We start from the raw sequence: 13918 nt of genomic DNA, 5'->3' as shown, positions 1-13918 counted from the left end.
GTATAGCTTATTGTGTGCCCAGAACATTCCTTCTCTGTATATTTGTATTTATACATATGGGAGGAGTGCCATATTGATTCCCTTAGACAGTACAGTATGAGGGTATAGCTTATTGTGTGCCCAGAACATTCCTTCTCTGTATATTTGTATTTATACATATGGGAGGAGGTGCCATATTGATTCCCTTAGACAGTACAGTATGAGGGTATAGCTTATTGTGTGCCCAGAACATTCCTTCTCTGTATATTTGTATTTATACATATGGGAGGAGGGAGGTGCCATATTGATTCCCTTAGACAGTACAGTATGAGGATACAGAGAACGGGCACCAAAACTAGATAGGGACAACCTAGGAGCAGTTCCTCTAAAGCTGCATTGGATTCAGTTGATGGGTGAGAGGGTTAATTGAACCCCATGTAACTGCCACCAGTGAAATTGCCCCAATATTAGCGCTACAAGTGGAATGTAGGTGGTTTCTCCCAGGGGCAGATTTAGAGCCGGGGGCAAGTGCCCAGGGGAAGTAGACTGTGATGATGGAGCTGCAGAACAGGTACAGGTTGGGCAGAGAGCTCAGGTGCAGTTTATTGTTGGGCAGTTTGGCATTCAGTATAGGGGCCAAGTGGCTGAACACATGGACATCCAGGGAGGCGGAGCTACAAGAGAAAAAGAGGACAATCTGTCATGTGTATAGGATCCCAGTATGTCCTTCTGCACCCCCAATCTCCCAGTATGTCCTTCTGCACCCCCAATCTCCCAGTATGTCCTTCTGCACCCCAAATCTCCCAGTATGTCCTTCTGCACCCCCAATCTCCCAGTATGTCCTTCTGCACCCCAAATCTCCCAGTATGTCCTTCTGCACCCCCAATCTCCCAGTAGTCCTTTCTGCACCCCCAATCTCCCCAGTATGTCCTTCTGCACCCAACATCTCGCAGCTATGTCCTTCTGATCCCCATCTCCAGTATGTCTTCTGCATCCCCCAATCTCCCAGTATGACCTTCTGCACCCCCAATCTCCAGTATGTCCTTCTGCACCCCCAATCTCCCAGTATGTCCCTTCTGCACCCCCAATCTCCCAGTATTGTCCTTCTGCACCCCAACTCCAGTAATTCCTTCTGCACCCCCAATCTCCCAGTTATGTCCTTCTGTCCACCCCCAATCTCCCAGTGTCCTTCTGCTCCCCAATCTCGCAGTTATGTCCTTCTGCATCCCCAATCTCCCAGTATGTCCTTCTGCACCCCCAATCTCCCAGTTTCTGCACCCCCATATTCTCCCTAGTATGTCCTTCTGCACCCCAATCTCCCAGTATGTCCTTCTGCACCCCCCAATCTCCCAGTATGTCCTCCTCTGCACCCCCAATCTCCCACCCACCATCTCCCAGTATGTCCTTCTGCACCCCCCCAAATCTCCCAGTATGTCCTTCTGCACCCCCAATCTCCCAGTATGTCCTTCTGGCACCCAATCTCCCAGTATGTCCTTCTGCACCCCCAATCTTCCCAGTATACCTTCTGCACCCCCAATCTCCCAGTATATCCTTCTGCACCCCCAATCTCCCAGTATGTCCTTCTGACCCCCAATCTCCAGCTATGTCCTTCTGCACCCCCAATCTCCAGTATGTCCTTCTGCAACCCCCATATTCCCAGATATGTCCCTTCTGCACCCCAATCTCCGAAGCATGTCCTTCTTGCAACCCCAATCCCCAGCATGTCCTTCTGCCACCCCCAATCTCCAGGTTGTCCTTCTGCACCCCAATCTCCAGCATGTCCTTCTGCACCCCCATCTCCCAGCATGTCCTTCTGCACCCCCAATCTCCAGCATGTCCTTCTGCACCCCCCAATCTCCCCAGCATGTCCTTCTGCACCCCCCAAGGCTCCAGTTGTCCTTCTGCACCCCCCAATCTCGGCATGTCTTCTGCACCCCCAATCTCCAAGCAAACTTCTGCACCCCCAATCTCCCAGTATGTCCTTCTGCACCCCCAATCTCCCAGCATGCAGTGCTGCACCCTTAACCTTCTGTTTTGCCCACTCTCCCCAATCCTGTTTCCCAGCATGCCTTTCAGCACCCCCACTTTAGCCCAACTGGGGCCACTCCCAACACTTGCTACTGCCCCTGCCCCCCCAGATTTTGTGGGTACCTACCATTCCCAAAAGAAGAAGAAGTTGTTGTTTTTGTCGAGAGACTGGGACAGGAGGGGGACCCATTCGTGGGCATCGGTGTAGAGCTGGGGGGCGTGGGGCGCAGACTTATAGTCAGACATGGGGTGCGGGGGGTGCTGCAGGATGGGGGGTGCCGGTGAAATATAACTGCACCACAGCTCCAACCCCAAGTCTTCTTGTAAGAGGAGGAGCTTCCAATTTAGGTACAAGGATTATACCTGGGGGCACTATGAGCCCCATATTGTACAATAATCCCTGTGTATAACAATTACCCCCATTATATTGACACCCCCCAAGCACAGACTCACCCGCCCCTCCATCTCCTCATCCTCCTCCCTCCAACTCTCCCCCCGGATCAGCTTGAGTCGCTCCATGTTGCGCTTGTGCATCTGGTTGGGGAGGAAAAAGTTGGGGGACTCAGTGTGCCACTTCCTGGTGTGCGCCACCTTATTCTTCCTCTCCACCGAGAAGCTGCCAATCTGTGGGCGGTGAGCGGGGGGCAATACATGGTATGAACCCCAAGCAAGTGTCCCCAGCAGGGAAGTAATACTATGAGTGTAAAAGTAATAGCACCCCCAGAGGTCAGACTCACCAGCACAGGCAGGAGATGAAGCCCAATGTATCCGCCCCTTGTCTGGCAGACACATTATAATCACCAATGTATTTCTATGGGAAGAAAGAGCTGCACTGGGCGTGTCCTTCCAGCAGGGGGCGTGGCACCTCACTCTATACACCGCTGCTCCGCCCCCAGGAATAGAGGCGTGGCTCCCTGTCTCGCGGCTGCGTTTGCTTCTCCAGCTGAAAGGCCCAATTTACATATTTAATTAGGGATGTACCAAATCCACTATATTGTATTGGGCCCAACCCCCGGATCCTTTGTAAAAGATTCGGCTGAATACCAAACTCAGTTCTAATTTGCATATAGAAATTAGGGGAGGGAAAAACATTTTTTACTTCTTTGTTTTGTGACAAAAAGTCATGTGATTTCCCTCCCTGCCCCTAATTTGCATATGCTGATTAAGATTCGGATTTGGTTGGGTCAGACAGAAGGATTCGGCCGAATTCAAATCCTGCTGAAAAAGCATCACTAATTGAAATCAATGAAGGATAAAATAAATCACATGACCAGAGCCAAACTGTCAGCTTGATCCAAATGCCAGAAGGAATCCTTATTGGGTTTAGGAAATATTCCCACATAATGTACATTATACATAAGGATTTAGTAGCTCCCCCTGCTGGACAAACTGCACATCCCCAGGGAAAAGACTTCGCTGCTTCCTGAGGTGAACATTGAGCTCCATCAGGACTTGAGTTTGGGGCAGGGGCGGAGCTGTGGGTGAGACACGACATTGGGCACAATGTGGGCACATCAGGTGAGTAGGAGGTGGGTATTGAGCACAATGTGGGCACACAGGTGAGTAGGAGGTGGGTATTGGGCACAATGTGGGCACACAGGTGAGTAGGAGGTGAGTATTGGGCACAATGTGGGCACACAGGTGAGTAGGAGGTGGGTATTAGGCACAATGTGGGCACACAGGTGAGTAGGAGGTGGGTATTGGGCACAATGTGGGCACACAGTGGTGAGGAGTGGTATTGCGGCACAATGTGGCACACAGGTGAGTAGGAGTTGGGGTATTGGGGGCCCCACCAAAAATTTTTGGTTGGGGGGCACACAGATGAGTTCAGGGAGGGTGGGTATTGAGCACAATGTGGCACACAGGTGAGTAGGAGGTGGAGTATTGGGCAACAAGTGGGCACCAGGTGAGTAGGAGGTGGGTATTGGGCACAGTGTGGGCACAGGTGAGTAGGAGGTGGGTATTAGGCACAATGTGGGCACACAGGTGAGTAGGAGGTGGACATTGGGCATGATGTGGGCACACAGGTGAGTAGGAGGTGGGTATTGGGCACAATGTGGGCACACAGATGAGTAGGAGGTGGGTATTGGGCACAATGTGGGCACACAGGTGAGTAGGAGGTGGGCATTGGGCACAATGTAGGCACACGGGTGAGTAGGAGGTGGGTATTGGGCACAATGTGGGCACACGGGGGAGTAGGAGGTGGGTATTGGGCACAATGTGGGCACACAGGTGAGTAGGAGGTGGGTATTGGGCACAATGTGGGCACACAGGTGAGTAGGAGGTGGGTATTCGGCACAATGTGGGCACACAGGTGAGTAGGAGGTGGGTATTGGACACAATGTGGGCACACGGGTGAGTAGGAGGTGGGTATTGGGCACAATGTGGGCACATCAGGTGAGAGAGGTGGGTTTGGGCACAAGTGTGGCACATCAAGGTGAGTTAGCGAGGTGGGTATTGGGCAACAATGTGGCAAACAGGTGAGTAGGAGCTGGGGTATTGGGCACAATGGGCACATTCAGGTGGTAGGAGGTGGGTATTGGGCACAATGTGGGCACACAGTGAGGAGGGGTGGTATTGGGCACAATGTGGGCCACATCAGGTGGAGTTAGGAGGTGGGTATTGGGCACAATGTGGGCAAACAGGTGAGTAGGAGGTGGGTATTGGGCACAATGTGGGCACATCAGGTGAGTAGGAGGTGGGTATTGGGCACAATGTGGGCAAACAGGTGAGTAGGAGGTGGGTATTGGGCACACTGTGGGCACACAGGTGAGTAGGAGGTGGGTATTGGGCACAATGTGGGCACACGGGTGAGTAGGAGGGTGCCGTATTGCGCACCAATGTGGGCACACAGGTGGAGAGAGAGGTGGGTATTGGCACAATGGGCAAACAGGTGAGTAGGAGGTGGGTATTGGGCACACTGTGGGCACACAGGTGAGTAGGAGGTGGGTATTGGGCACAATGTGGGCACACGGGTGAGTAGGAGGTGGGTATTGGGCACAATGTGGGCACACAGGTGAGTAGGAGGTGGGTATTGGGCACAATGTGGGCACACAGGTGGGAGAGGAGGTGGTATGAGGCACAAATGTTGGGCACATCAGGTGAGTAGGAGTTGGGTATTGGGCACAATGGGCACACGGGTGAGTAGGAGGTGGTATTGGCCACAATGTGGGCACACAGTGTGAGTAGGCAGGGGGGGTGGGTATTGGGCACAATGTGGGCACACAGGTGAGGAGGAGGTGGGTATTGAGCACAATGTGGGCACATCAGGTGAGTAGGAGGTGGGTATTGGGCACAATGTGGGCACACAGGTGGCAGGAGGTGATAATTTGGGCCACAATGTGGGGCACACAGGTGAGTAGAGGTGGGAATTAGGCACAATGTGGGCACCACGGTGAGTAGCGAGGTGGGTATGGGACAATGTGGGCACACAGGTGAGTAGGAGGTGGGTATTGGGCACAATGTGGGCACACAGATGAGTAGGAGGTGGGTATTGAGCACAATGTGGGCACACAGGTGAGTAGGAGGTGGGTATTGGGCACAATGTGGGCACACAGGTGAGTAGGAGGTGGGTATTGGGCACAGTGTGGGCACAGGTGAGTAGGAGGTGGGTATTAGGCACAATGTGGGCACACAGGTGAGTAGGAGGTGGACATTGGGCATGATGTGGGCACACAGGTGAGTGACGGAGGTGGGATATTGGGCACAATGTGGCACACGATGAGTAGGAGGTGGGTATGGCAACATGTGGGCACACAGGATGAGTAGGAGGGGCATTGGCACAATGTAGGCACAGGGTGAGTAGGAGGTGGGATATTGGCACAATGTGGGCACCGGGTGAGTATGAGGTGCGGGTATGGGCACAATGTGGGCACACAGTGTGAGTTAGGAGGTGGGTATTGGCACAATGTGGGCACACAGGTGAGTAGGGAAGTGGGTATTCGGCACAATGTGGGCACACAGGTGAGTAGGAGGTGGGTATTGGACACAATGTGGGCACACGGGTGAGTAGGAGGTGGGTATTGGGCACAATGTGGGCACATCAGGTGAGGAGGAGGTGGGTATTGGGCACAATGTGGGCACATCAGGTGAGTAGGAGGTGGGTATTGGGCACAATGTGGCAAAGGTGAGTAGGAGGTGGATTTGGAAGCACCAATTGTGGGCACATCAGGTGAGTAGGAGGTGTTTTTAGGTATTGGTCACAATGTGGGCACACAGGGAGGGAGGAGGGGTATTGGCACGAATGTGGGCAACCCATCAGGGAAAGCAGTAGGGGAGGTGGGTTTCAGCCCGTCACAATATCTGGTTATCCTTGTATCTTGATTATTGTCAGGGTGGGCACATGGGGCAAACAGGTGAGTAGAGGTGGGTATTGGGCACATGTGGCACATTTCAGGTGAGTAGGGGTGGTATTGGGCACAATGTGGGGCAAAGGTGAGTAGGGGTGGGTATTGGGCACACTTGGGCACACAGTGAGTAGAGGTGGGGTACTGGCCACAATGGGGCACCACGGGTGAGTAGGAGGTGCGTGATTGGACAATGTGGGCACACAGGTGAGTAGGAGCGTGGGTTTGGGCACAATGTGGGCAAACCAGGTGAGTAGAGGTGGGTACTTGGGCCACACTGTGGGGCACACGGGTGGTAGGAGGTGGGTATTGGGCACAATGTGGGCACACGGGTGAGTACCCGGAGGTGAGTATTGGGCCACAATGTGGCACACAGGTTGAGTAGGAGTGGGTATTGGGCACAATGTGGGCACACAGGTGAGGAGGAGGTGGGTTTGAGCACATGTGGCACATCAGGTGAGGTAGGAGGTGGGTATTGGGCACAAATGTGGGCACCGGGTGAGTAGGAGGGGTATTGGGCACAATGTGGGCACACAGGTGAGTAGGAGTGGATATGGCACATGTGGGCACACAGGTGGGGGAGGTGGGTTATTGCAGCACAATGTGGGCACATTCAGGTGATGGAGGTGGGATTGGGCACAATGTGGGCACACAGTGTAGTAGGAGGTGGGTATTGGGCACAATGTGGGCACACGGTGAGTAGGAGGTGGGTATTGGGCACAATGTGGGCACACGGGTGAGTAGGAGGTGGGTATTGGGCACAATGTGGGCACACAGGTGAGTAGGAGGTGGGTCACCTGAGGAGACACTTATGACATTACCTGAGGGGCTTCTCCAGGGGTTGCTGATCGTATGGAGCTTGAGGGGAGCTCCTGAGAAGTTGACGTAGGTCTGGAGTAGAGAAGATGTGAGGGGTCACGGGGGGACACAGGGTGAGGGGCTGCCATACAGCTCAGCTTCTCACTAATTATGGAGTCTGACTGCCGTCTGTGATGTCATTCCTGGGAAGCTCCTAACTGCCAGCTCAGCAGCCACAGGCATTAGTGTGAGAGCAGGAGGGGCCCCTGTGGATTTGTGGTCGGGGCCTTGTCCAATTCACAGGCCAAACATCGGAATAGTGGGGGCGGCCGCCCAAAATACAGGGATTTTATCTGGGGGTCATTACCCAGTCAGACAGTGCAGGAAATGAGGGGGGTCCTACTAACTGATCAGCCAGACGCCTGGGGGAGCGAAAGACTCAGCCGTATGTTATTCCTCTCTGTACCCCTATATTGTACCCTTATATTATACCCCTGTATTGTACCCCTATATTGTACCCCTGTATTGTATCCTTATATTGTACCCCTATATTGTACCCTTATATTGTACTCTTATATTGTACCCCTATATTGTACCCTTATATTGTACCCCTATATTGTACCCTTATATTGTACCCTTATATTGTACCCCTATATTGTACCCCTATATTGTACCCTTATATTGTACCTCTATATTGTACCCTTATATTGTACCCCTATATTGTACCCTTATATTGTATCCTTATATTGTACCCCTATATTGTACCCTTATATTGTACCCCTATATTGTACCCCTATATTGTACCCCTATATTGTACCCTTATTTTGTATCCTTATATTGTACCCCTATATTGTACCCTTATATTGTACCCCTTTGTACCCCTATATTGTGCCCTTATATTGTACCCTTATATTGTACCAATATATTGTACCCCTATATTGTACCCCTATATTGTACCCTTCTATTGTACCCCTATATTGTACCCTTATATTATAACCCTGTATGGTACCCCTGTATTGTACCCCTATATTATAACTCTATATTGTACCCCTATATTGTAACTCTATATTGTACCCCTATATTGTATCCTTATATTGTACCCCTATATTGTACCCTTATATTGTACCCTTCTATTGTACCCCTATATTGTACCCTTATTTTGTATCCTTATATTGTACCCTTCTATTGTACCCCTATATTGTACCCTTATATTATAACCCTGTATGGTACCCCTGTATTGTACCCCTATATTATAACTCTATATTGTACCCCTATATTGTATCCTTATATTGTACCCCTATATTGTACCCTTATATTGTACCCCTATATTGTACCCTTATTTTGTATCCTTATATTGTACCCTTCTATTGTACCCCTTTGTACCCCTATATTGTGCCCTTATATTGTACCCTTATATTGTACCCCTATATTATAACTCTATATTGTACCCCTCACAGCACCGAGATAAAAGGGGGAGCAGCATGGACCCCACATCTGTGGCCTCACAAACCACCCAGAGAATGAAACATGTGACATCAGTGCAGCCAATCACATTCACCCAAATCCCTGTGGCTCCTCCTTATTATTATATTATTATTATATTATTATATATTGTGCTACAGACTCGTCATTCACAACAAGCAGCGGATACACCGACAGCTGAGGCTTCCCCTCTATTCCTTCCCCCAGGCGCCTCAGCGAGTAGAGACAATGTCTGTCAGTAGTGAGAGAACAAGCCAATAAACAGTCAGTAGGAATAAGACTCTGATCACTATCAGCCAATAATGAGCCATTACCCGCCGGTCACACACTCACTGCCCCTCCCACCTCTCAGCACAACACACGGAACTGCAGCCTGACAATGACTCCTCCCCCGGCTCCTCAGACGGAAGTCCCCAGTCTCCTTTCCAGCAGTACAACTCCATGGGCGTCGCCATCTTGTCCTGACCGGAAGCACAAGCCTCACTGACAGAAACATCCGGGGACTGTGGGAAAGAGCTCTACTGAGTGGAACACATGGTGGGGGCGTGGCTAGAAGATTAAACAAGTGCAGTAACCCCCATTGCAGCCAGTAGCAGGGGCATGTACCACATATAGTCTCACCTGTACCCCAGGAATATAGTCTCACCTGTACCCCAGGAATATAGTCTCACCTGTACCCCAGGAATATAGTCTCATCTGTACCCCAGGAATATAGTCTCATCTGTACCCCAGGAATATAGTCTCACCTGTACCCCAGGAATATACTCTCACCTGTACCCCAGGAATATTCTCTCACCTGTACCCCAGGAATATACTCTCACCTGTACCCCAGGAATATAGTCCTACCTGTACCCCAGGAATATACTCTCACCTGTACCCCAGGAATATAGTCCTACCTGTACCCCAGGAATATACTCTCACCTGTACCCCAGGAATATAGTCTCACCTGTACCCCAGGAATATAGTCTCACCTGTACCCCAGGAATATACTCTCATCTGTACCCCAGGAATATAGTCCTACCTGTACCCCAGGAATATACTCTCACCTGTACCCCAGGAATATTCTCTCACCTGTACCCCAGGAATATAGTCTCACCTGTACCCCAGGAATATTCTCTCACCTGTACCCCAGGAATATAGTCTCACCTGTACCCCAGGGATATAGTCTCACCTGTACCCCAGGAATATAGTCCTACCTGTACCCCAGGAATATACTCTCACCTGTACCCCAGGAATCTAGTCTCACCTGTACCCCAGGAATATAGTCTCACCTGTACCCCAGGAATATAGTCTCACCTGTACCCCAGGAATATAGTCTCACCTGTACCCCAGGAATATACTCTCACCTGTACCCCAGGAATATAGTCTCACCTGTACCCCAGGAATATAGTCTCACCTGTACCCCAGGAATATAGACTCACCTGTACCCCAGGAATATAGTCTCACCTATACCCCAGGAATATAGTCTCACCTGTACCCCAGGAATATAGTCTCACCTGTACCCCAGGAATATAGTCTCACCTGTACCCCAGGAATATAGTCCTACCTGTACCCCAGGAATATAGTCTCACCGTACCCCAGGAATATACTCTCACCCGTACCCCAGGAATATACTCTCACCCGTACCCCAGGGATATAGTCTCACCCGTACCCCAGGTATATAGTCTCACCCGTACCCCAGGAATATAGACTCACCTGTACCCCAGGAATATAGTCTCACCTATACCCCAGGAATATAGTCTCACCTGTACCCCAGGAATATAGTCTCACCTGTACCCCAGGAATATAGTCCTACCTGTACCCCAGGAATATAGTCTCACCGTACCCCAGGAATATACTCTCACCCGTACCCCAGGAATATACTCTCACCCGTACCCCAGGGATATAGTCTCACCTGTACCCCAGGGATATAGTCTCACCTGTACCCCAGGGATATAGTCTCACCTGTACCCCAGGAATATACTCTCACCTGTACCCCAGGGATATACTGTAGTCTCACCTGTGCCCCAGGAATATAGTCTCATCTGTGCCCCAGGAATATAGTCTCACATGTACCCCAGGGATATAGTCTCACCTGTACCCCAGGAATATAGTCTCACCTGTACCCCAGGTATATAGTCTCACCTGTACCCCAGGAATATAGTCTCACCTGTACCCCAGGAATATAGTCTCACCTGTACCCCAGGGATATAGTCTCACCTGTACCCCAGGAATATAGTCTCACCTGTACCCCAGGAATATAGTCTCACCTGTACCCCAGGAAAATAGTCTCACCTGTACCCCAGGAATATAGTCTTACCTGTACCCCAGGAAGATATTCTCACCTGTACCCCAGGGATATACTGTAGTCTCACCTGTGCCCCAGGAATATAGTCTCATCTGTGCCCCAGGAATATAGTCTCACATGTACCCCAGGGATATAGTCTCACCTGTACCCCAGGAATATAGTCTCACCTGTACCCCAGGAATATAGTCTCACCTGTACCCCAGGGATATAGTCTCACCTGTACCCCAGGAATATAGTCTCACCTGTACCCCAGGGATATAGTCTCACCTGTACCCCAGGGATATACTCTCACCCGTACCCCAGGGATATAGTCTCACCCGTACCCCAGGTATATAGTCTCACCTGTACCCCAGGAATATAGACTCACCTGTACCCCAGGGATATAGTCTCACCTGTACCCCAGGAATATAGTCTCACCTGTACCCCAGGGATATAGTCTCACCTGTACCCCAGGAATATACTCTCACCTGTACCCCAGGAAAATAGTCTCACCTGTACCCCAGGAATATAGTCTCACCTGTACCCCAGGAAGATAGTCTCACCTGTACCCCAGGGATATACTGTAGTCTCACCTGTGCCCCAGGAATATAGTCTCATCTGTGCCCCAGGAATATAGTCTCACATGTACCCCAGGAATATAGTCTCACCTGTACCCCAGGAATATAGTATCACCTGTACCCCAGGGACATAGTCTCACCTGTACCCCAGGAATATAGTCTCACCTGTACCCCAGGGATATAGTCTCACCTGTACCCCAGGAATATAGTCTCACCTGTACCCCAGGAAAATAGTCTCACCTGTACCCCAGGAATATAGTCTTACCTGTACCCCAGGAAGATAGTCTCACCTGTACCCCAGGGATATACTGTAGTCTCACCTGTGCCCCAGGAATATAGTCTCATCTGTGCCCCAGGAATATAGTCTCACATGTACCCCAGGGATATAGTCTCACCTGTACCCCAGGAATATACTCTCACCTGTACCCCAAGAATATACTTTCACCTTTTCTCCAGAGATATAATCTCACCTGTACCCCAGGAATATAGTCTCACCTGTACCCCAGGGATATAGTCTCACCTGTACCCCAGGAATATAGTCTCACCTGTACCCCAGGGATATAGTCTCACCTTTACCCCAGGAATATACTCTCATCTGTACCCCAGGAAAATATTCTCAACTGCACCCCAGGAATATAGTTTTACCTGTACCTCAGGGATATAGTCTTACCTGTACCCTAGGAATATAGTCTCACCTGTACCCCAAGGATATAGTCTCACCTATACCCCAGGAATATAGTCTCACCTGTACCCCAGGGATATAGTCTCACCTGTACCCCAGAAATATACTCTCACCTGTACTCCAGGGATATAGTCTCACCTGTGCCCCAGGAATATACTCTCACCTGTACCCCAGGAATATAGTCTCACCTGTACCCCAGGGATATAGTCTCACATGTACCCCAGGAATATAGTCTCATCTGTACCCCAGGGATATAGTCTCACCTGTACCCCAGGGATATAGTCTCACCTGTACCCCAGGGATATAGTCGCACCTGTACCCCAGGAATATAGTCTCACCTGTACCCCAGGCATATAGTCTCACCTGTACCCCATGAATATAGTCTCACCTGTATCCCAGGGATATAGTCTCACCTGAACCCCAGGAATATAGTCTCACCTGTACCCCAGGGATATAGTCTCACCTGTACCCCAGGGATATAGTCTTACCTGTAACCCAGGGATATAGTCTTACCTGCACCCCAGTAATATAGTCTTACCTGTACCCCAGGAATATAGTCTTACCTGCACACCAGGGATATAGTGTTACCTTCACCCCAGGGATATAGTCTTACCTGCACCCCAGTGATATAGTCTTACCTTTACCCCAGGGATATAGTCCTACCTGTTCCCAGGGATATAGTATTACCTGTACCCCTGGGATATAGTGTTACCTGTACCCCAGGAATATAGTCTCACCTGTACCCCAGGAATATAGTCTCACCTGTACCCCAGGAATTTAGTCTCACCTGTACCCCAGGCATATAGTCTCACCTGTACTCCAGGCATATAGTATCACCTGTACCCCAGGGATATAGTCTCACCTGTACCCCAGGGATATAGTGTTACCTGTACCCCAGGAATATAGTCTCACCTGTACCCCAGTGATATAGTGTTAGGGATGTAGTGTCACCTGTACCCAGGGATATATGTCACACAGGTGGGTTATATCTTGGGGCAGAGGTCATTACTAGAAGAAAGGGATCACTGATTATTGGGAGAGGAACCAATTGTTCTGCATGGAGGTTTAATTGCCCTGGGTAGATATTGGGGTGACACAGCAATGGAAAAGGGTTTATTTGATGTTGGGGTTTCTGCATGTCACATGTTGGGGTGGCAACTTTGCATCACAACACCCAGTAACCCATTCATATAGACACATCAATATAAATGCAGAGCAAACACCATGTTTAATGCCCTCCGAACATACAGCCGTGGGTAAGTGAGTGGCTCACTACTCTGGAGAGGAGACGTGCTTCAAAGACACTGCCCTTACCTGCCCCAGGTACTTACAGTATAGTATTGTCTCCTTCCCCTTTATTATAATCTCATTCACCAACATGGCTTCCCCAGTGCCAAATGCCTCCAAACCAAAGTGGTGCCAACTATTCTGCACTCACATTGCACATATTGTAACTGACCCCCTTATTAACTGCTTGATGTGGGGTACAGCACCCAAGAGGAAGCAAATGAAGTCTACAGACCCACCACTGCTCACAATCACCTACTGGCATCTCTAAGGATTGCCACGGCCTTATTTAATCAGTCAAGAACTGCTAGAGGAGATACTTTAGCCTGGACATAGGGGATCAGAAAGGAAGGGGGTAACAAACAGTGGGTGGGACTAGAGGATAGGAATGGCAGTTTATAGAGGGGAGGCATTGAGCCTATCACTCTAACAGTGGGTGGGACTAGGAGATTGATGACAGTTTTTGAGGCTC

The 13918-nt window shown here is 50.2% G+C and overlaps 1 protein-coding gene across 1 annotated transcript; it reads right to left on the bottom strand.

Annotated features, from left to right (window-relative positions):
- Positions 1-318: 318 nt before the first annotated feature.
- On the bottom strand, positions 319-3031 carry LOC121397266 (metaxin-1-like). The gene is made up of 3 exons (XM_041573854.1): positions 2461-3031; positions 2135-2217; positions 319-653 (listed from the first exon to the last, which is right to left on the bottom strand). The coding sequence occupies exons 1-3, from the start codon at positions 2797-2799 to the stop codon at positions 365-367; spliced, it is 711 nt and encodes a 236-aa protein (XP_041429788.1). The 5' UTR covers positions 2800-3031; the 3' UTR covers positions 319-364.
- Positions 3032-13918: the final 10887 nt, after the last annotated feature.

This window comes from Xenopus laevis, chromosome 8L (genome assembly GCF_017654675.1).
Source record: "Xenopus laevis strain J_2021 chromosome 8L, Xenopus_laevis_v10.1, whole genome shotgun sequence".
NCBI classification, from domain to species: Eukaryota; Metazoa; Chordata; class Amphibia; order Anura; family Pipidae; genus Xenopus; species Xenopus laevis.
This window is presented reverse-complemented; position numbering and strand designations above follow the sequence as displayed.